Source organism: Caretta caretta, chromosome 4 (assembly GCF_965140235.1).
Source record: "Caretta caretta isolate rCarCar2 chromosome 4, rCarCar1.hap1, whole genome shotgun sequence".
NCBI lineage: Eukaryota > Metazoa > Chordata > Testudines > Cheloniidae > Caretta > Caretta caretta.
This window is the reverse complement of record NC_134209.1, coordinates 23,616,922-23,640,890: the sequence shown is the minus strand read 5'-3', so window position 1 is coordinate 23,640,890 and position 23,969 is coordinate 23,616,922. Positions and strand designations below refer to the sequence as shown.

The 23,969-nt window shown below is 41.0% G+C and overlaps 1 protein-coding gene across 9 annotated transcripts in view; it reads left to right on the top strand.

The window, feature by feature from the left end:
• Positions 1–23,969, top strand: part of RUFY3 (RUN and FYVE domain containing 3) — an 80,693-nt gene that overhangs the window by 32,196 nt on the left and 24,528 nt on the right. For all 9 annotated transcript variants that reach the window (XR_007356506.2, XM_048848997.2, XM_048848999.2 and 6 more), the window contains 9 exons: positions 8,280–8,453; positions 12,362–12,479; positions 14,971–15,072; positions 16,973–17,096; positions 18,058–18,119; positions 19,825–19,890; positions 19,992–20,061; positions 22,886–22,978; positions 23,435–23,518. Coding sequence is in view for 8 of the 9 variants with exons in the window: in XM_048848997.2 (XP_048704954.2) it covers positions 8,280–8,453; positions 12,362–12,479; positions 14,971–15,072; positions 16,973–17,096; positions 18,058–18,119; positions 19,825–19,890; positions 19,992–20,061; positions 22,886–22,978; positions 23,435–23,518 (893 nt within the window). In the remaining variant the exon portion in view is untranslated. The remainder of the gene's footprint in view (positions 1–8,279; positions 8,454–12,361; positions 12,480–14,970; positions 15,073–16,972; positions 17,097–18,057; positions 18,120–19,824; positions 19,891–19,991; positions 20,062–22,885; positions 22,979–23,434; positions 23,519–23,969) is intronic.

Here is a 23,969-nt window from a genome sequence, read left to right as displayed (position 1 = left end):
CTTATTGAATTTCATCCTATTTACTTAGACCATTTCTCCAGTTTGTCCAGATCATTTTGAATTTTAATCCTATCTTCCAAAGCACTTGCAACCCCTCCCAGCTTGGTATCGTCCACAAACTTTATAAGTGTACTCCCTATGCCATTATCTAAATCATTGATGAAGGTATTGAACAGAACCGGACCCAGAACTGATCTCTGTGGGACCCCACGCGTTATGCCCTTCCAGCATGACTGTGAACCACTGATAACTACTCTTTGGGAATGATTTTCCAACCAGTTATGCACCCACCTTATAGTAGTTCCATCTAAGTTGTCTTTCCCTAGTTTGTTTTTGAGAAGGTCATGCGAGACAGTATTAAAAGCCTTACTAAAGTCAAGATATACCACATCTATTGCTTCCCCCATCCACAAAGCTTGTTACCCTGTCAAAGAAAGCTATCAGGTTGGTTTGACCCGAAGTGTTTTTGACAAATCCATGTTGACTGTTGTTTATCACCTTTTTATCTTCTAGGTGTTTGCAAATTGATTGCTTAATTATTTGCTCTATTATCCTTCCGGGTACAGAAGTTAAGCTGATTGGTCTGTAATTTCTCGGGTTGTCCTTGATTCCCTTTTTATAGATGGGCACTATATTTGCCCTTTTCCAGTGTTCTGGAATGTCTCCCATCTTCCATGACTTTTCAAAGACCATTGCTAATGGCTCATATATCTCCTCAGTCAGCTCCTTGAGTATTCTAGGATGCATTTCATCAAGCCCTGGTGATTTGAAGACATCTAACTTGTCTAAGTAATTTTTGACTTGTTCTTTCCCTATTTTAGACTCTGATCCTACCTCATTTTCACTGGCATTCACTATTTCAGACGTCCCATCACCACCAACCTTCTTGGTGAAAACCGAAACAAAGAAGTCATTAAGCACCTCTGCCATTTCCACATTTTCTGTTATTGTCTTTCCACCCTCATTGAGTCATAATGAGCCGACTCTGTCCTTAGTCTTCCTCTTGCTTCTAATGTCTTTGTATATATATGATGAATATGTATGTATAAAGCAGTACATCATCTGTTAAATTCCCAGGGGAGGCAAACTATAAGAATCCTGTCCATCCTTGATTTCAGAATGGATTTAAATAGTACAAGTCTGTTTCCTGTAATTAAAACATTGTACTTATTTTATGAGTATTTAGAAAATTAATGTAAGGTATTGTTTATTATCATTTCCCAGAAGCTAACAAAAGGAAGTATTCAGAGATATTAACTTTGTTTTAATTGCAGTCACATGCAGTATCTCTTTATAATGAACAACACTATTCTATTTCTGGCTTTTTTTCCTAAACTCCATTTTTAGTATAGGTGATTATCCTCTACCTGCACTGTCAATTTTATGAATTAGCAATCTGCGCAACATACAAACTAGGTGAATTTTTATATTAAAATAATAATAGTTTTGTAAAGGCAATCTGTAAACCTTATTCACTAAAGTAACTCCTTTTATTGAAGTTTGGCCTTCTGTGAGAGTTGAATTCTTAAATTATTACTTTGAAGTTAACTAAAATATATTAAAATAAATTACAAATGGATTTTGTTTGTTGCAAATTCCTTGTTGTCATTCCTTCCATGTTCCAGGATCAAAGCCACGGTATACTTGGAGATTTTACACTTAGTGGAATAACAGAACACTACAAGGAAGATGGGTTATTTTATCAGTCCATCAACTTCTTGGGCAGGGACCCAGAATAAAAACTGACTGATGTAGCTGAATTTGACTTTTACTCTGGAGACTAGAAATAAAAGAACCTATTACAACAATCAATTACTTCCTTAAATGTGTTTTCCAGAGTATAAAATAAACCGTGAATGGGTATTGTCATAAGACTGTTCACATGCATACCAAGGCTTCCTTTTATTCCTTTCCTACCATTCAGAAAAGAAAACAAAAATTTCCTAGGAACTTTCAGCAATGGAATCCTAAACTTTAGGCTTTCTTAATAGTGAGAGTTAACTATTATTTCCTCCTTTAAAATAAATCCAGACTGATTCGTTGTAACTTAAATATTCTTCTCTCAATTCTTCCATGTATAGTAGTAGATTTTCTGAGCTTTGAGTTTTAGAAGAGAGAGGATTTTTTTTATTGTGCACACACAGTTTAACTAGGAAAAGCAGAGCTTCTTTCTCTTTCTTCATCAGTTAAGTTCTGCATTACCTTATCAAATTCCTGATCGAAATAAAAATTCACTCTGTTCTTTGAAAACACTTGTTCCTTCTGGTGTCTCGCTGCTGACCTTACTAAGTTCATGGTCTCCTGAGCTGCTTCTCTGGTCAAACCACCTCATGGGGATTACGTAACACTTTGCAGTACAGAGGAGCATGCTTTATATTCAGTTCCAGATCTTTAGCTGTAGTACTTGTACCTCAGCATCTTGAAGAATCGCAGTTACTGTAGGGTAAGTAACCGTTCTTTATTTCTGACATCACTAACACTTCCCTTCGATTGGGAAGCTCAAGACTGCATCGATCCATCCGAAGTAAGGAAGGCCATAGACTGAAAAATATTTCAGATATGTGGCTTTGTTTTTCGGCATGTTAATGTTCTTCAGAGAGTCTGCGAAATGTTTGTAGACAGTCAGTGCTGGGGTTGTTGTGATAGACTCTTAATGTTCTTAGTTGGCATTTGGATTTTTGGTCCTGGAGCCTGGATTGGAGGCTATCACATGTTTCTACTAAGCTTTGCTCCCTTTTGAAAGTAATTTTGACGGAAGTAACAATCGTGAGGAAAAATAGTGCATGTCTGGTGGTGTGTGAAGTAAATTACTGTATAATAGCTGCTTTTTCCTTTTGTATGTGTGAATTTAGTACTTGTGAAAAGTGTTAGCTATGAAGCCTTCTACCCACAAAACAGGTCCAGTACAGGTAATGGCAGTGCATATGTATCCTCCCCAGTTCATAGGTGTAATTCAGCCCTGACATGAAGAGAACATCTTAGGGTAAAGAGGTAATTTGGTTCCTATGCCCATTCAATTACCGTTGTGCAGTAAGGGTCAGTTAGTACCTATAGCAGTGTAGACATCTGTCCACTGGGAATTGGAGTGAGATCTGCTAATCCTTAATGTGAAGAAAAAAAAATATTTAAAAATGTTCTGAATGAATGGAGTTATTAGGTGCAATGAGGTGTACAAACACCACCCTGGAGAGGAAGGGGACAAGGAGGCTGCTCTGGGCCCACATCACACCTGCAAGGCATGCACTGGGTGGTGGAGGAGCTTGAAAGGTGAGCAGAGTAGCTCACTTGCAGGAAGCCAGTGGAGGTGATCTATGCTCTGAACTCTGCAAAAGGAGCACTGTAGGAGGCCCATCTGCCAGAGCTCCTGTCTGCTGATGGTCTGCCCAACTTGCTGAAGGAAAAGGACTAGATATTTGCAAAGTTTAAGACTTCTTCGATTTATTTTGTTTTACATGTCTTTGCTGTTTCTTGTTGCATGGAACTCCAGAGTGCAGGACTCAGTGACCTACCTTTGGACACTACACTGGAACCCGGAGAAGAGGGCAGGTTCAGGTTCCCCTACCCACCCCCATTGGTCTGGAGACAAAAAGTCTCTCCCCCATACTAGAGACTGAGGACCAGAATACCCCACATTCTAGAGAGTCCCGCCTCTGGGAATTTGGCCATGTGAAGCCCCTTGTTGGTCATCAGAACTAGCGTTTTTTGGATTCTTTACATACCCCGGAAGAGATGGACACAGCTTGTGGCCCAGCTAGTAGAGGTCTGAGTCTCCGAGGGGCCAGATGACTGCAGGGCTGGAGCAACTATCAAGAGTGGGACTCCAAGACAGAAGAGCGCCTGTAGTGCCTGATCGTTAGGCAGCACCTATGGGGGAGCAGAGCCTTTCACACTAGTTAACATGAAAAATACATTTGCTCTTTCATTAACAGGTCTGTTCCATACCAACATTCCTGGAAGTGCATCGATTGCTTTGGTGTGCTATGGTGAATTCAAGTTGAATTTTTGTTCTGTTTTACTTCATGGGCAATTCCAGTTCCCATCGTTATCCACTGGTTAAGGGAAAAATGTGAAATATGGTTTCTCCTCAGATTTCCTCTTCCTTTTGAAGTAGCATGAAATTTGGAATATTAATGATATGCATTATAAGAGAGGAAATAATGTTTTGGATTATGTTACTACTGCTTAGGGTTTTTCTATACAGGTACTTAAATGGTTTCCATCACCATACATAGCTGAGCAGCTGTCAGGTATTTAAGTATCAAAATATATAATCTTGCTTCAGTTTCAAATATTTGTTTTCTTCACTTGCTTGTTGAATATGTGCATGCTTCTGTAGGGCAGAGTACCATTCTGTATAGACACTTAGTGATCCTCAGCCCTGGTCTACACTAGGACTTCAGGTCGAATTTAGCAGCGTTAAGTCAATGTAAACCTGCACCCGTCCACACGATGAAGCCCTTTTTTCCGACTTAAAGGGCTCTTAAAATCGATTTCCTTACTCCATCCCTGACAAGTGGATTAGCGCTTAAATCGGCCTTGCCGGGTCGAATTTGGGGTACTGTGGACACAATTTGACAGTATTGGCCTCCGGGAGCTATCCCAGAGTGCTCCATTGTGACCGCTCTGGACAGCACTCTCAACTCAGATGCACTGGCCAGGTAGACAGGAAAAGAACTGCGAACTTTTGAATCTCATTTCCTGTTTGGCCAGCGTGGCAAGCTGCAGGTGACCATGCAGAGCTCATCAGCAGAGGTGACCATGCAGAGCTCATCAGCAGAGGGAACGGGGGCCTGATGATATGTACCCAGAACCACCCGCGACAATGTTTTAGCCCCATCAGGCATTGGGAACTCAACCCAGAATTCCAATGGGCAGCGGAGACTGCGGAAACTGTGGGATAGCTACCCACAGTGCAACACTCCGGAAGTCGACACTTGCCTCGGTACTGTGGAAGCACTCCGCCGAGTTAATGCACTTAATGCACTTAGAGCATTTTCTGTGGGGGGACACACACTCGAATATATAAAAATGATTTCTAAAAAACCGACTTCTATAAATTCGACCTAATTTCGTAGTGTAGACATACCCTCAGTCATTTCTGCCACTAGGTCTATTAAAACTGCTAACAAATGTGGTGAATGGTCAGTTTGGATGAGCTATTACCAGCAGGAGAGTGAGTTTGTGTGTGTATGGGGGTGGGAGGGATGTGAGAAAACCTGGATTTGTGCAGGAAATAATCAAGTTGGGCTATCATGCACATTGTGTAAAGAGTTGTCACTTTGGATGGGCTATCACCAGCAGGAGAGTGAATTTGTGTGTGGGGGGGTGGAGGGTGAGAAAACCTGGATTTGTGCTGGAAATGGCCCAACCTGATGATCACTTTAGATAAGCTATTACCAGCAGGACAGTGGGGTGGGAGGAGGTATTGTTTCATATTCTCTGTGTATATATAAAGTCTGCTGCAGTTTCCACGGTATGCATCCGATGAAGTGAGCTGTAGCTCACGAAAGCTCATGCTCAAATAAATTGGTTAGTCTCTAAGGTGCCACAAGTACTCCTTTTCTTTTTGCGAATACAGACTAACACGGCTGTTACTCTGAAACCTGTGAATGGGTAGACTGCATACCAAGTGGCAAAGGGTATGTCTACACTGCAATGAAGAACCCTCAGCTGGCCCATGCCAGCTGACTCAGGCTCATGGGGCTGTTTCATTGCACTATAGGCTTCCAGGCTTGGGCTGGAGCCTGGGCTCTAGAACCCTCCCACCTGGTAGGGTCCTCAATCCTGAGCTCCAGCCCGAGACCAGAAGTCTACACAGCAAAGAAACAGCCCTGTAGTCCGTGCCCCATGAGCCCAAATCAACTGGCAGTGCCAGCCACGGATGTCTAGTTTCTGTGTAGACCCACCCCTAGTGCACATAAAGCTTTATAACAGGTAGAATGTTACAAAGAATGGAATCCCTTGCCCTGGGGAGCTTTTAGTCTAAAATCATGAGTGTACAATTCAAATCAGAACAAACACCGTGGTGGTTGATCGTTCTAGCTGGAAAGCTTTGCAGAAAAGATGTATTTCCAGGAACATTTTGAAGCAGGAAAGAAGAGTGCTTAGGGACATGAGTTAGTTGACATGCAGTTCCAAGTGAAAGGAACAGCATGTAAGAAGACAAAGAGACAAAGGAGTAGTTAATGGGTGGAAAGTAGGCAGCTGGAAGGGGGAGTGTAAGAGCTCATCAAGGAAGTGATGTTGGCAGGAAAGGAGTTGTGAAACATGTGATTGCTTTTTCCCCCGATTAAGGCACTATCTGTGCTAAAATATAACAATTGAGGGACCCAGTTACAATAGTGAAAGTAATACCGTAGACAGGACTGAAACCCATACGTGGGGTAACACTTCAGCAATACAGATTTCCTGCGTAGTGGTACGTTGCAACTTTTCATCCTTGTCAGGGCAGGGACAGTCATGTCATACGGAGGCTCCCTGGCCTTTTTTTTTTTTTTATAGTGTGGATGGTGCTATAAAGAGATGGGTAGAGTGACAAAAAACTATACTGTTTGATTGGCATTTTGGATGGGTTGGAAGGAGAAGAGGAAGGTAAGGGGAGGCCTGAAAACAGGAAGTTTTACTAGTTAAGGTGGGAAATAATTTGTCCATACTCTGGTTCTAGCAGTGGGAGGAGAGTCCGACTCATAGACGTTATGGTCAGAAGGGACCACGTGATCATCTAATCTGGCCTCCTGCACATCGCAGGCCACAGAACCTCACCCACTCACTCCTGTAATAGACCCCTAGCCTCTGGCTGAGTTACTGAAGTCCTCAAATCGTGGGTTAAAGACTTCAAGTTACAGAGAATCCACCATTTACACTAGTTTAAACTCGCAAGTGACCCATGCAGCAGAGGAAGGCAAAAAACAAAACAAAACCTCAGGATCTCTGCCAATCTGACCCGGGGATAATTCTTTCCCGACCTCAAATGTAGCGATCACTTAGACCCTGAGCATGTGGGCAAGACCCACCAGGCAGATACCTGGGAAAGAATTTTCTGTAGTAACTCAGAGCCCTCTCCTTCTAGTGTCCCATTGCCAGCAGTTGGGGATTTTTGCTACTGGCTGTCACCAATAGGCCACATGCCATTGTAGACAGTCCCATCATACCATTTCCTCCATAAACTTATCAGGCTCAGTCTTGAAGCCAGTTAGGTTTTTTGTCCCCACTGCTCCCCTTGGAAGGCTGTTCTGGAACTGTCTTTGGTTATAAGATAGAATGAAAGGCCTGAATGCAGTGGGGATGGAAAGGAGGCATCAGAGATTGACAGCAGTTTGACTAGTTGATGGTCACAAGAAGGATGCATGTTAGCAACATTGGTGTGATGGAAAGAGTTTTGAGTGGGAAGCAACTCAGTTTGGGTTGTGTTGCAGTTGAATTAACAAGAAGATGTCAGAGTTGGAGATGTGAGGCAAGACAGAGGATGATAAATTGGTGGATAAATCCTTAAGAGGAAGAGGAGCATGTTTGCAAATATCAGTAGTGCTCAGAGCAAACAGCCTTTTTAAATTTTAAACAATTCTCTTAAGTCTCAACTGTGTGGTGCTTTTGGTTATTCTACGTGGGCTTAAACTGGAGCTTGAAGGATCAGCACAGTACCACCCAGAATCCTTGCTGTTCATATTTTGTTTTCATATGTACAATATTTTGCTTTTTTAAAGAGAGTCATTCTCCTATATGTGTGTCACTTACAGTTTCTGAACTGAATTTAGAGTTCCTTGTCTTTGAGAGAAGAGCAAATTACAAGCAAAGTACTCTTGGCATTTAATTGCCTGCCCTTCTTCTATTCACTCTTTTCTGGATGCAACAAAGGTACAACCTCCTTCCAGATTACGTGAGTCCTTAGAGCAAGTGAGGCTGTCATGACATTTTGTAATGCATTATAAGACATTAAGTAAACTATTAATGAATGTCTTCCAACACTGTTCCTTTGAAGGTTCATTTAACTAATTCAATATCAGGGCAGCATCAGCATGTGCCTGGTTATCTTCCTGTCTGTATATAGTTTTCCAACTTTGCCAATAAATTTTTTTAAAAAGCCTTTGGTCAATTCCGATAGAGAAAATTTTCCTCAACTAAAAGGCCTGAATGGCGTGCCTCAGGTTAAACTGGGCCACTGCCACTTGAAAAATGGAGCCCTTAAATTCCTTAGTTTTGAAGACCAAGGAAATAGAAAGATGATTCACTGTACTTAAAATAACTCTTATTACCAAATACTGTCTTTTGATTTCTTCTAGATCCTAATTATCTCATGGCTAATGAACGCATGAACCTGATGAATATGGCTAAACTGAGTATAAAGGGGTTGATTGAATCAGCACTTAATCTGGGCAGAACACTGGACTCTGACTATGCACCTCTTCAGCAGTTCTTTGTAGTGATGGAACACTGCCTTAAACATGGCTTGAAAGGTAAGAATGTTACTCTAAATGCCTACCTGACTTCTCCTGTGTTGTGTATAGGGGATATGAATGCCAAGGATAGTCATTTTCAAAATCTAACTTTTTAATTGTAGGTACCAAATCAGACTAAATAAGACCGATACTATATTCCTACATTTTTCTTCAGTAAGCTCGTAAAATGATGTACCAGTTTTATAGGTAAATAACAGTACAGTCCCTTTGGAATTATACATTGCATCCTATGTGATAAATTAATCAGTCATGATTGATAATGTTATGGTGAATGCCAAAGGCATTCATTCCCATCAGCTATTTATTCTAGTAATAATAATGAAAAAATTGATCCTTAAGAAGCATAAGGACTGATGTCCTACAAAGACATGGTGTAAATGAAAATGACTTCAGAATATCATGTATTATGGTGTTTTGATATGTATATGGAGTCCTTGTAGTACATAAAATAAAATGGACTGCTTCTCCAGCATACCTGGGATATACTCAGCCACAAGGGGGACAAGGATTCTTAGGTGCCTTTACACTATCTTTTTGCCCCTCTGAACCTGGGTACTGCCAGGGCTGAGCCAATCCCCATTGCAAGTTTGAGTAGCTTCAAGACTGCTCTAACTGATGCCAGTGAATGCCCATTCCCAAGGGACTGTTCTGCCAATCAGGATTGCTCAAGTGCATTGTGCTCCAGACTACCCACCATGCCAGCAGGGCCAGAAACGGCTGATGTTGGACTGGCTACATCATCCCATGGTTAGGAGAATCCTCAGCTGCTGTTGCAAGGCAGCTTTAAAGTCCTCTTGTCCCTGCTGAAGTGCTGAGGATCTGACACAGTAGATTCCAGCACCTGATAAAAGAATACATTTTTTTCCTGCACCAAGCCAAAGAATTTGTGCCGTGCTCCTCAAAGGAACCAACACGGATGTGTTATATTATGTGGTATATGTAGGTCTTTTTTTCTTAACGTTAAGGAAACAGTTGGACTGGTGATGTATTTTTCAAGCCACTGTTTAAATTTACTTTTTCCAAAACCTAAATCCCAAATCTTCGAAGGTGTGTACGCAATTTTGTGTGTGCCAGACTTGCATAGTGGAACAACATTGTGCGTGCATACAAGTATAGATGTGCACAAATCCAAAATTACATGCCCAGTTGGCAGTTTGGCTTTAAAAGCCAACATTATGAACTACCAGCACACTGTGGTGTTCTAAGTGAGCACTTTAAGTACATTACATGAGTTGAATGATCATTTGATTAAAAAAAAACTTAGCTAAAATGACCCCAACAGAAAAGACTTAAGAATTCTGAAAATAGATAGGAGAGGGATTTTGGCTTCCCTTTCATGGAGGGAGTTGCACAGAAAAGACCGTAACACTGGGAGGCCTAGCGTCTGGTCCGGTTTAAATATAATCTTGGAACGATGAACAGAGTCAGTCCATTTGATTTCATTTGACCTGTGATGTCATAAATTGCAAAAAAAAATCTGCTCATGGGCATAATCATGTGTAAGGAGTGTGGAGGGTTGTCTTTCACGGATTCTTGTAATTTTTAAACCGATTTTGTTCAATGTGCAGTTGACTGTTGCTGAATGATTGGTGAGAAAATGACTTCCTCAGGGAACTTATGATTCCCTAACTTTCTGTTCCTCCTCATGCATTAGAAATGTAGTGTTGTTCCTCTTGCTTACTGTAGCACTATGAGCTTTTCTCGTTAGTTTTGTTACATTTGTAAACTTTAGGGGTTGTGTGACTTAAACCTGAAGTGCACTTTTCAAAATGGGCAAGCAGTGTGTATTTGACTTTAATAATCTGTGTACCTAATCAAATGCTAAACAGTCTTCACTGATTTTTTTTACTGCCTTTATGAAATGTTATTACTTTGTTGAAATGAAAATTGCAGTTGCTCTGAAAAATGGACAGGAGGTTGTATAAATACCCTGCAGCTTCTATAAGTACCTCCTGCAAAGCTATTTTAGTGGCTTACAGTAGGTACTTATTGAATTAGTAATTCTTATGCTGGCTATAGTAGCAGTATGCTTGGGGGAATAGTTTTCCTATTTTATAACAGTAGAAGAACATCAGCATTGCAAAGTGCAGGTTTAGAAAAATTAACTTGTCCAATCAGTAGTGAGTGAAAAAAAACATCCATCATGAGTGTGGATGTCTAAGCTATTAACTTCTGCTTTCAAGTTAGAAACGGAAGCAAACTAGTTAGGGTTTTGAAAATAACCATCCAAAAGTAACTTGTGTATAAATCAACACAGTGTTGTCTGCCCATCTCTGCAGAAAGACTGCTTCCTTGCTTCAAGTGCTGTCCATACCTTTGGTGTTAATGAATTTTGGATCAGTTTCAGTGCTGCTGTTCAGAATCCTATGAGTAGTTGTGAAATTGTCAACCAAATCAATTGCATGCTGTTGCTGCTTGAGAAAGCTATGAGCAGGGGTGGAGGCAGGCGTTGGGGAGAGGCTATAGGAGGAGTAGAGCAGTGAAGACCCTACCCTCGTGAAGGAGTGTTGGACCCTGCACAGGAGAGTAAAGAACCCAAGCTTCTCTCCTCCAGTAGCTAGAGGGGATGGAGTTGTTACTTGCTAGCAAGATGCTGATCTGACAGATGACACCACCCCACACCCAGAAGAAAGGCCCGTGACAGCATCCTGGTAGAAATTCTAGCCCAGCAGCTGCTATTGGTGAAGAGGCTAGGGTGCTCACCTGTATGTTGTTCTGGCTCTCGCAGGTGGGCCCCCAGGTACCATATTTGGTATCTGCCTTTGCTTAAGAAGTGTCTGTTTCAAACCCTGAGCAAGTGCAGTGTCCTTAAACATACATACATACATTCATCTCCTATGCTTGAAAACATAAAAAGCAGTCAGTCACACACAGGGCAAGTAGTAAGTATAATTTTCTGGTTCTGAATCGATCCCTGAACCCAGCTGTTTACAGGAAGTTAAATATAAATTGCAGGAGAGCATTGTCAGTAATAATTCTGAAACCAGAACTTTCCAGAGGTCTGGACTAGAGCACCCTTCTGTAGCAGATTGTGGCATGACTGGCACACTTGCCTCAATTCCCCACTAGAGTCCCCAGAAATAGTCCATGGAGTCCTACCAAGAATAAAGATAGCCCTTGTGGGGTTCATTTATTACAAAAGTTCCATGAACATAAATCCATAACCAAGATCCCACAACCATAGTCCAGATTTCCCCAGCATAGTCCAAACGGTACATTCAGTATACAGCTCCAGCATCCTTCCCCAAGCCTCGGCTCTCCAGCTTAGCCCCTCCAGCTGGTGTGCAACCCTGCTCTTCCCAGTGGGAACCCCCACAGCCTCTGTGCTGGGAGCATCTTACTCCCCCAGCCCTGTCATGGTTCCTCTGGGTCCAGGTCTCTGGCCCCAGAGGTGTCAGTGGATAAGCTGCACGGCCCTTCCAGCTGATGTGCACTCCTGCCATCAGCCCTCTCCAGCTTAGAGCCAGCAGGCAACTCCCCCTGCTGCTTGCTTCTGCCTTCAGCCTCTTCCAGTGCTCACTCTCTGGCTTGAGGACACCAGATAGCAAACCCTCTTGCCATTCTCCCACCTTCAGCCTTCTTCCAGGTCCCAAACCTACAGTGTCTCTGAAGACCCTCCCAGGGAAGAGCTTTCTGCAGCTTTCCTGAGAGACCCTCTCCCAAATGACTCTCACCAGGGCTTTCCCTGACCTTACAGCCCCCAGGTGTCACCTTGTGCTCTTAATTTGTCAAATGCAGCCCCTGCACGAGCATAGGAGAGCTGGCCCAGCTTCATTTACCGGGCTAGACACCCTGGGTCAGTCTCACTTCTGCTTTTAGTTTCACTTTGAACAAATTTGAGAATGTATTTAAGACAGTACAGATGTGGGAGAAACTAATAATCTATTTATATCTTTTTGTTCTAGCCAAGAAGACTTTTCTTGGACAAAATAAGTCATTTTGGGGACCTCTGGAGCTGGTAGAGAAGCTTGTTCCTGAAGCTGGAGAGATCACAGCAAGTGTTAAAGATCTGCCGGGGCTTAAGTAAGTGAAATCCTGGGTATGTCTACACTTCTTCAGTAAAACACTCACAGTTGGCCCATGTCAGCTGACTCTTGCTCACAGGGCTCAGGCTGCAGTGTAGATGTTCAGACTGAGGCCTGGGTTCTGGGACCCCCTCAAGCGGGGAGGGTCTCAGGGCCTGGGCTCCAGCCAGACCCCTAAAATCAACACCCCACAGCCTGAGCCCTGCGAGCCTGAGTCAGCTGACATGGGCCAGCTACATGTGTTTTATTGCAGTGTAGACCTGTCCCCTGATCTGTTGCTTTCCAGGCAGAATCATAGGGTTAGAAGGTCTAGTTGAACCCCCTACCAAGATGCAGGATTTGTTGTGTCTAAACTATCCAAGACAGATGGCTATCCATCCTATTTTTGAAAACCTCCAAACGAAACATACCCAGTTCTTTCAGCCTTTGCTCATATGGCTTGCATTCCGTCCCTTTGATCATCTTCATCTTTGTCACTCGCCTCTGGATCTTTTCTGTACATTGGTGACGAGAAGTGAACACAGTACTCCAGCTGAGGCCTAACCAGCGCTCAGTAAAGCAGTACTGTCACCTCCGTGACTTGCATGCTGTGCCTCTGTTAATGCAATCTAAAATTGCATTTGCCCTTTTTTTTTTTTTTTTTTTTGGGCAACAGCATTACATTGTTGACTCAGTACTGTAGGGTTTAATTGTAAGTAAGAGATGAAAGTGAAAGCAATTAATAGGGCTTTTAACCAAAACAAGCAAAGGAATTAGTGGTGGAGAGGATGTTTTCTCATTATAAAAGAGCAAGGAGGCTTCCTGAAAAACTGCACACTTAGTACTGGCAATAAATGAATGATATGTGGAGGGACCAGAAATAGGTCTTATTGAATCTTTCACTCTAGCTCAAGAAAAGTGGCATTAAAGAGGGAGAACATTAGATAGGAATTTTCTGTGATATCTTGGAACACTGGAGATAGAGGTTGATCGACTTTTTAAAAAAAATCCTTTTCTTTTAATTTAAATAAATGGAAGACTTGGTAGTGACCAGAAAGGCAAACAAGATGTTAGATTGCATTCGGAGACAGAATCATTCTGGAAATATAGTACCTTTATATTACTTAGCCACCTGAGATACTGTGTTCAGTTTTGCTTCCCCCTTTCAAAAAGAATCGAGCAGAAATAGAAAATATCTACAGAAGTGCAACAAAAATGAATAGAGGCTTAGGAAAACTTCCCCATGAGGAGGGACTAAGGATTAAGACTTCTCAGTTCAGAGAGGAGATGAATAGGTGACATGAGAGGTACATAAAATAGCAAATAATATAGAGAAGGTGTCTCCTATATTCATAACAGGCTGTAATCCTGAAAGTTGTTCCACGTGAATAGAGTCTCATGCCCCTGGATTTCACTGAAGCTCTATGCAGAGTCTGCCTGCATGGTACAGCTTGTAGGATCAGAGTGCATTATTTACTGTTTCGTTTTATAAAAGACCAAGGGGATAAACAATAAAATTAAAAGGCGACAAAATTAAAACAGATGAACCAAAAACCCCCAACCTTTGTACACATGTAAACTGATGCATTTCATTGCCACAAAATGTCACAAAAGCCCAGAGCACTGTAGCATTAAAAAAGAAAACATACAAGGATAACAAAAATACCTTAGGTTACACTAGCTGGAATAATGAAATGAAGTCCTCCACATGCTTCCTGATACAAGCCAGTTGACTAAGTGCTGGGAGGTGAAAAATAATTTCCCTCTAATCATTCTACTGTTTATATGGGTGGTTTACACCTTCCTTTGAAGCATTGGGCACTGGCTGCTCTACATCATACCAGATTAGGTGAGCCATTACTCTGATCCAGCATGTCAGTTTCTACATTTCTAAAACCATGTACGTTCCACCTGTTGGCCAAAATGGGGGAAGGAAGAAAGTGTGAAAGATTAACTATCAAAACCATAAAACATTCTTGTTTGATATGTTCAGAGCTTCACCTAGCATTGAGAGAACCATATTTAATCAATACTACAAATCCCCTGTTCAGTTCTTCAACAGGCTGAGGATTGGTTACCTGAGAGATATTTGGGCACCCACACTGTGTTAAAGTCCAAAATGAGTGTGGCTGAATTCTTCTGTTAACTTGCCTACTATGACAATTGCATTTGACCCCTTTCTATATCCATGCCCCGTTACTTGATTTCTCTGAATGTTTCTGATAATCTTTGTCTAGATAAGTATTGCTAGCTCTTTGCAGAAACAGCACCCAAGAGGATTAAAAAGGGAAGATAGGAAAAAGACAAATGATTGCAGGGATAAACACTGTATGTGGGCACTTGCAGTTGCATACCCAAATTTCCACCTACAGTAATTGCTGAAAGCTGCAACTTTGAGATAATGTGTAGATTGCAGAGATTTCAAGCAGAGTAAGACATTCAAGGTTTGTGTGAATATATATATTATAACATGTGAGTAATTTCTTTGTTTTGTTTCTGGGCTTTGGTAGGACGCCTGCAGGTAGAGGAAGAGCCTGGCTTCGCCTGGCCTTAATGCAGAAGAAGCTTTCAGAATACATGAAAGCTTTGATTAACAGAAAGGATCTTCTCAGGTGAGCAATTCTTTCTCTCTTGAATCTGAGAGTTTCATTTTATTCTCTGTCCTCAAGTGATGTAGATCCATTGCACTCAAAGGACATTTTATAATGCATTTTTATTACTCTGCAACACTGGAATAACAACTATACTTGTAGTTTTGATTTGGGACAGCGGCACTGGTGAAATCTGGAGCTTGTTTTGAGTGATGGGGAACTGTTCAGCTTTCTGCTTGCGATTCAAAAGCCATTATCTTCCACTGTTGTAGTAACAGCATGCAAAAGATCCAAACATTTCATTTATTACAAAGAGGTGCTGTAACACAGGTAATTGGAGTAAGGGGTCTGTATAGTGGGGAGGCAGTGTTCAGTGGATAGGGCACAGGGCTTTGGGCAAGTCACTTCACTTTTCAGTACCTCCGTTTCCCCATCCATAAAATGGAAATTGTCAGAGTGTGCCACTCACTGCTAGTCTGGCGCCACCTCCTGGTCCCTCTGGGGATTAGCTCTCGAGATCGATGCCCTTTCTGTGGTTTGGACATAATCGCTCCGTCTGTCTCTGGTCTGCAGCTCCTCTCTCGCTCCAGAAACCTCAGTGTTGTTCTCTTCTTGACTCAGCCCTCCAGCTAGGTCACTCAGCGTTTCCCCCCCTTCTGGGGTACAGTCCTGCAATTCTCTGTCAGTCCCACAGTGACCCAGGCAGTCTTCCCATTCCCTGGCTCTCTAATGCCACTTCCCCAGCAGCGGGTAGGACAGCCCGGGCCCACCCTCTATTCCAGCTTCCAGCCCAGTGACCCTACAACACGCAGCCAAAGTTGGCTCAGTTCCCAACATTGCTGTGTATTCCCTGGGCTGATTCCTACTCTTCTGGCTTGCCCTTCCTTCTCCCAGGGTCTGCCAGTTTCACACTCCCTCCTTTCAGGGAGCAACTGCTGGCTGTACACCTCTGCAGCCTCCCAACCCTCTTCCCAGGGAGTGACTGCCCTTTCCCAGCAGCCCAGCCCCTGTCTGTTGCCAGCTTCCTGGCTTTGTAGACCCTGCCTCTTCCTTCCCAGCTGAGCCTGTTTACAATCGATCCGTGCTCCCTGGCTCTTCCTCCAGGTGTAGGCTATGGAGTTATTAGGCCTATGTGGCCACCTTACCTCTTTCCAGTCCTATATGTGGTGGACACTCCATCACAGCAATAATGATACTTTGTAAACTGCTTTGAGATCTATGGATGAAAAGTGCTAAGTAGTATTGCATAATTGCCTGCATATTTTTCTTTGTTATGAGTTTTTAGTATTTTTGGCTTTATGAATATTCATTTTTTAATTCCTTCAATTATCTTGAGTGTGGGTGGAGAAGCTTGAAATTAACCTTAGGAATATGTAGGGTGGCCTAGTGTCAGATGGGAGGTTTATAACAGAGAAAAATTAGGGTATGTAACTTTTTTAAAGTTTAATATTCGCTTAGCATTCATGACTCTTTTGCTTTTAAATTGAAAAATAATTGAGTGCTACATTACCTCAGTCAAAGCTGGAAACCTGAGAGCTGTCTGCAGTAACTTACCTTGTGCAGGATATACCTACAGAGCTATCAAGCCTCCCTTACGTTGGGCCTTTGTCTCACATTCATGGCTTAGCAAGTTAAGAGGTTCCCCTTTCTAGATCTCTCTCAGGTCAGAGCAGCAGTATATTGATAGAGCCATGTCGGCTGTACGGCTGATGTATAGACTGTCCGCTAGCGGCCAGCCGTCTGACCAGATACGAGGGGAGGGTGTTAACACTTTATTGTTGTCTTAGAAGGTCACAGGGCAGGAGTGTAGTGGGTAATAGAGCTCATGCCAGTTTATCTGTAAGTGTCTCTTCAAACTCCAACTTGTTTTTTAAAGGTTTGAGTGATGTAATACTACTGTCTCTTTTGGTGCATCTTGCAGTGAATTTTATGAGCCTAATGCTCTCATAATGGAAGAAGAAGGTCACATAATTGCTGGCCTCCTAGTAGGGTTGAATGTCATTGATGCAAACTTCTGTATGAAAGGAGAAGACTTGGATTCACAGGTATTGGATATTAATAATCGGAATAATCCCTAGAAGTTGTAAGTATTTCTGGGATGAATTGCGCTTACTAGAATTATGCTGGTTTTTGATTGTATGTTTTCGATTATACCAATTAGTTAAACAAGGGGAATACTGTAAGTATTAGCTACAAACTGGGTTTTGCAGGCTAGCAAGTGTGTGTGTCTTATTTGCTGCTGTTTTTTATTCTACCTTCCTCCTCAATATATGCCATTGGAGGTGACCCTTTTGTACTTGGTTTAGTCATTTAGATGTAACATCTCGTACACAGAAGTGCTGTCAAGACACTTTCCACCGCTACCTACTGGGCCGCGATAGTCTGTCTCGCACTCTGGCGGAGTGCCACTGCCCTCTGTTCCCTTTGTTCGTTTTTTTTAAAATGACCGGCCTGAGAGACCATCCCTTCTGTTTCTCTTTTCTGCTGCTCCTCATTGTGACCTGCATACAGGTCACACACAGCAGAGTGAAACTTAGTACCAGGCCAAGGAGGAGGAAGTGAAAACTGAGAAATGAAGCTGGGGAAGAGAACTGAAAAGAAGGGGAATGCTGCTCTGACCGGGGTCAGGAGTATTAGTTTGTCTAAAAGCGTGTGTCAGGAAATCGTTTATAGCCGTTAACAAGAGGGAAGTAAGTTAACATGCACGCCTGATTCAGCTTACGTAGCTGGTGTGTATAGGAGTGTGTTGATCAAGATCTGCTGTCCTTCCCTCCTTCCAGTACTCCACTTGCATTACAAAGGGTAGCAACTTGACCTTCTACTTGAGCTCATCCTTATTTTTATCAGTCTGGGTAGATTGTTGGTATAGTGGATTTATCCTAGATTATAATTCAATGCATTGATTTTATAAACAAACCAATGATGCTGAAATTGTGTAGGTAAAAAGAATAATATTTAGGTAGAGTGTTAGAGCCATATGTAAAATACTAAAATCTTCCTTTGTAGGTTGGAGTTATTGATTTTTCAATGTACTTGAAGGATGGGAACAGCAGTAAGGGCAATGAAGGGTAAGTACAAAGGGAAACTTGTGTCCTTTTTTGAAGAGGGGTTATTTGTTTGGTTTTTGAGTAGTATTGCAAGTTGACCCATAATCCTGTAGTTTTAATTAAAACACTGCAGTCATGCTGAATTCCATTTTTGTTCTAATTATAGTTCTGGGATGGAATTCAGAAGGTTAACAAAGGAAAGAACAGGAAAGTATCCAGAATCTCAGGGGCAAGGGGTTGCATTTATTGACTTAACCAGCAATTAAATCAGAGAGCATTTTACAAAGCAAAAAAAGGCTCAGCGATCAAACTTGTGGTAGGCCATTTTCTAGAGCTCTTTCAATTTAAGAGCTGCGTGGTTTGGAATTTTCTTTTTCCAAACAATTATATGACCAGTAAGAGAGTCTTCAATCTCTAGCATCAAAGGGGGATGCATAAGAAATAAATCTCCCATTGTGTACATGAACCAGATTATGCTTATCGGATTAGTTTGAGTTCTTATACCTGCATATGTGCACGTAGATGTATAACACTGTATAGGAACAGGAAATGGAAAAATACAGGAATATACAATACATACAAATATGACTTTCTGTACTTCTGAAATTCATTAAATCCTCTTCTTCATTGATCAGAAGTTCTATCATTTTCTATTCATTTGGTGTTACCTTGATTCTTCAGAGTGAAAGTTTGCACTTTCCTCTTGTATTTGTCATTTTTGAAAAATAATTTGTTTTTATTTAACTTTTCATGCTGGAAATGCATGAAACAAAGTCTGTTTTCAGCTTTTGTTGAGTGGATCGTAGGGGGATGACTTTGTTTTGTAAGCTTGAAGGCAGTACGCAGAACAATACTGGTACTTGTTTGTTTGAATTTTCTCTTGCTAATCAAAATGTCTTCCTTGATTGATTGGGCATTCAATTGTGCAAATTATACAAACTTTGTCCTGCTAAAGGTTGCACTGACAACTTGTCCGAATTCCAAGGACTGTAAGTAATTTATATACAGACACAGATCACAACTGCTCTCATCTTTCAATATACGGATGTGTCACATAGAGGAATTCACTCTCAGTCCTGTAGACTCCATCACAATCCAAATAGCTGTTTTCTCAGGTACAGATAGGTCTTAGATAGCAATGTTGTCTGCACAGACCTGTGTGCTCTGAGAACTTTAAAGATGAATATCTTTGACCATAGTATCTGAAGTTGAGAGATGGGAGCAAAGAGAATTTTTTTTTCTCTCTCTTCTCCCCTTCGTCTGCTGAATAATCCCACTCTATATTCTTCTTTTGGCCCCATATAAGCATTTTGAAGTGACAGCATGCCTGTGTTACCTCTGCCTCAGACAGCCCCTTCATCATGGAACCACTTTAGGGTCCATGCTAGGAATCCATTCCCCCCCCACCCCCACCGACGACCTAAACAGGTCAAGATGGAGGGGACATTCTTGGTAGGGAAGGTTGGATCAGGTAGAATGAGCTCTGCCTGGTAGTCCTGGCCTTTCTTCCCAGTGGTAACAGGCCTTCCCTTCTGTAAAGAACAATTGTCCCCTAGAGGCCTCAGGAAACACCACAGAACTGACCAGTATCTGAAGGATTAAAGATGAGCTGGCCATAGGAATGGCTAAAGCACAGCCCGTAGTCCCATGAGACAATCGTTGCTTGTAGGTTGGGAGAGAACTGTATATCAGGAAACACTGACTATTCACTGTGTCTGTTTTTCAGAGATGGTCAAATAACTGCTATTCTGGACCAGAAAAATTATGTAGAAGAACTCAATAGACACTTAAGGTAACAAGTTCTTTTCTATTATGGTATGATCTAAGAGACATAAAGTGGTGGTTATATTTATTTTTAAAGTAACCAGTAGCTTTTTCTTTTTGATTTGACAGTGCCACTGTAAACAATCTGCAGGCAAAGGTGGATGCTTTAGAAAAATCCAACACTAAACTTACTGAGGAGGTAGGTGTAACAGAAAAGGGTGCATCTTTATTGCCTGTGAAATCCCGAATTAGGCAGAAGTGATATCTGATTCCTGAATTAAGTTGTAATGACTGATGTCTGTTAAAGGTGAACTGGAAAGCTGAAATGAAAACTGAGTTAAGCACAGGATTGTGTTGTTTGTTGCCACTAACTAGGCATGAAGGACCCTCAGCAAAAGAATGCTTTTTAAAATTAACTATTTAAAAAACAAACAAACATTTTCTCCTCTGAAATCTGATTGATACTTTCTGCTTATGGAAGGCATCAGAATGTGTCCCAGAATGCATTGTATGAGACATCTTGGCTTGCTGCCACACAACATTTTGATTAAAAAAACAAAACAGAATGATGCAAAATTATCATGGTACGCATGGATTAAATGGATTAAAAACTGGCTAACTGATAGGTCTCAAAATGTAAATGGAGAATCATCAAGCAGGTGTGTTTCTAATTGGGTCTCACATGGATCAGTTGTAGGCCTTTAGCTATTTACCTTTTTCTTCTTTTTCTTTTTTTTTAATGACCTGGAAAATAAATCACAAAATCATAGCTGATAACGTTTGTAGATGACTCCAAAATTGGGGGAGTAGTAGATAATGAAGAGGACAGGTCACTGATAAAGAGTGATCTGAATCACTTGGTAAACTGGGCACAAGCAAACAATGTGTTTTAATGTGGTCAAATACAAAAGTATATATCTAGGAACAAAGAACGTAGACCATGCTTACAAGTCAGAGGACTCTATTTTTGGAAGCAGAGACTCTGAACAAGTTGTGAGGGTCATAGTGGATAATCAGATAAACAAGAGTTGCCAGTGTGACACTGTGGCCAAAAGGGTTAATCTGATCCTTGCATGTGTAAACAGGAGAATCTCGAGTAGAGAGGCTATTTTACTTCTCTGTATTTGCACTGGTGTAACCGCTGCTGGAATAAAACGACCAGTATGGGTGTTCACAATTAAAGAAGAACGTTGTTAAATGAGTGAGAGTTCAAAGAAGGAGCCACAAGAATGATTAAAGGATTAGAAAACCTGACTTAGACTTGAGGAGCTCAAACTGTCACCTTATTTAGCTTAATGAAGAGAAGGTTAAAGAGTGACTTGATCAGAGTGTCTCAGTACCTAGGTGAAGTACAAATTGTGGATAATGGGCTATTCAGTGTAACAGACAAAAAGGCTTGACAAGATCCAAGGGTTGGAAGTCAAAACTAGACCCATTCAGACTGGAAATAAGATATAATTTTTTTAAGGTGAGGGTAATTTCATCACTGGATCAGTTTATCAAAGATTGTGGTAGACTCTCCATCACTAGCAACTTATAAATCAAGATTGGATCTTTTTCTGAAAGATACTCTCTTGTTCAAACAGGAATTATTTGGGGGAAGTTCTGTGGCCTGTGTTATACACGAGGTCAGCCTAGGTGCTCTCAGTGGTCCATTCTGGCCTTGGAACCTGTGAATCTATGAATATCTTCAGTGAACTGGGAATTTATGAAGAAATTTTCAGAGGATGTTTTGTTTAAAAATGTATTTCTTTGGTAAATATCTGCTTCTGTAATCAGCTCTTACTCGGTGTTGTCATAGTGTATGTTGAAATGTAATGATGTCTTTTCCTATATCTGCTCAAAATTTGCTGAATATAAATAAAAATGTGTCACTCTGCAGAAAACCCCCACAGACTGGTCACTTAGGTCAGTCAATACACAAATCTAGGTATAATTTTTTTTCTTTCCTTTTCCATTTTTTCTTTGTAGTTCATGCATTCTAATCTTCCCCATTCTTCTACAGGCCTCCTGTATGACTTTGGACAAGTCAGTTAATCACTTTCCCTCCGTTTCCCATGTGAAATGGGGAATAATGAGTTTGGACTCTTGTCTTTTGTCTGTTTAGATTGCGTGCTCTTTGGGATGTAGCCTCTCTTAGCACAAAGGGATCCTGATATCAATTAGGATCTCTAGGTGCTATGATAATACAAATTAAAATACTCTCTGAAAAAGGACAATAATGGCCTTACATTTTCATGTTTTGCTTACTCCAGATAGCTTTATACATCCGGTTAGTGAACAGTTCCAAATATACATATTCAGATGGTCCTGTTACAAATGTAAAAAGTTTTGCAGTCTTCTCCTCTGGCATCCAGTTTCACTAATGGAGATGACTGTATCTACTCATGTGGGGAAGGAAGAAAAGTTATGTTATATTGTGCAATTAAAAACTGAGTACTTTAAAAGGCAGCATGATTGTGCTGCTGTTTTTGGTTATACTGTAATAAATGGCCTTTTGTTTAAAGCCTGCAAAATTCACATGCTCTGCCAATCAAATGTATTCATATCTCCTACCAAATTAATTGCAAATCAAAGTATTTGTTGATAAACAGTTTATTTTCTGGTCACTCAGTGGAGTCTCCATACTGGTTAAAATGATAACTGACATTGTAACAGCTCTGCCCACCAAAACTATCTGTAGCACACCGCTAATTCATTGTGTTGCTTATCATATCAATTCATGCGTTTCGCATGAACTGTACAAAAGAATCATGGTCTTGTCAGGATCCTCTGTATTAAAATAAGTAATCTATTGGTCATGGATGTCTTTCTCCCAGGAATTCCAACAGGGAATAGGACAAAGAGCCACTGCCCCAAGTAGGCCAGTGAAGATCTTTCTACTATTAAGATTCTCATATCGCACCCATCACTGTCTTATCTGAGTGACTGAGCACCTTGGTATCCAAGTGATGTAAATAGCTGTCCATCTAGCCAAGTGAAACATCAGTGTCTAAGTTACAATTCTCTGGTTTTGTTTACAGCTTGCAGTTGCAAACAACAGGATTATAACTCTGCAAGAAGAGATGGAACGAGTTAAAGAAGAAAGTTCTTACCTCTTGGAAAGTAATCGTAAGGTCAGTGTGTGTATGTTATGAATCTTTTTTCTTTTAAGTGAGAATTTCACTTACTTATGCCATTGACACACTCATTACTCAAGCCCATCTTTTTTTCTAAATTCAAGGGGAACTCCATAGAACTGTTTCAAAGTTTTTACTTAACCAGATAAAATATGTTGGTATCCACTATGGAATCTATTTCTACCTTTGGAAATTATAAAGATATTTTATCCGACTTTATAAATTGTTCCTACTTAAAATCCTATTCTCTACATCCTGCAAATGGCTAGACTGATTATACATTATTGCATTAAATAACACGTATTGGCGGAGGGAAATAGTAATGTCACAAGGATGTTACTTGCTGCATTAACTTAGTGAAGACTATCAATGTTTGAAAATGGCAGAAGCAAATTGACAAATATGATGATTCTGATAGTTTGATTTCCATCTGATTTGTTCTCTTAACTCTAGGTGACTAAGCAAGACAGAACTGCAGATGGATTTGCACTGAATGAAGCACGAAAACAGTTAAAGGAGGAGACTCAGCTACGGCTGGTAAGCTTGGTCTAAACTCAGAATTCGGTAAAGTATTAATATTTTATGTACTCATTCGTTGTCTAACAATTACCTTTTGCAAAGGGTGTGTGTTATGGTCCAAGATGCAAGTAAAGGTGATAGTATTCCAAAATGCCTTGCTTAATAACCGTTAATAACCTTGCCTAATAACTTCATTTTGTTTTAAAACAAAAATCTACCAGAAGTAAATTTCCTGCTTCACAGCAGAATACTTACCAGATTTGGGTCAACATCACACAAAACATGCATTGAGCTTCTATTTTTGTATTTAAGAAATGTAAATGATATACTTGAGCCTACAGCATGGACACCTGTCAACTATTGTTATACAGCACATGAGATAAGGGTGTGGAAAATGGTTGAAAGGGGTATTCTTGTGAAATAAGAGGTCTGCAAACATTTCCCTAATGACAAATATAAATTTGGCCCA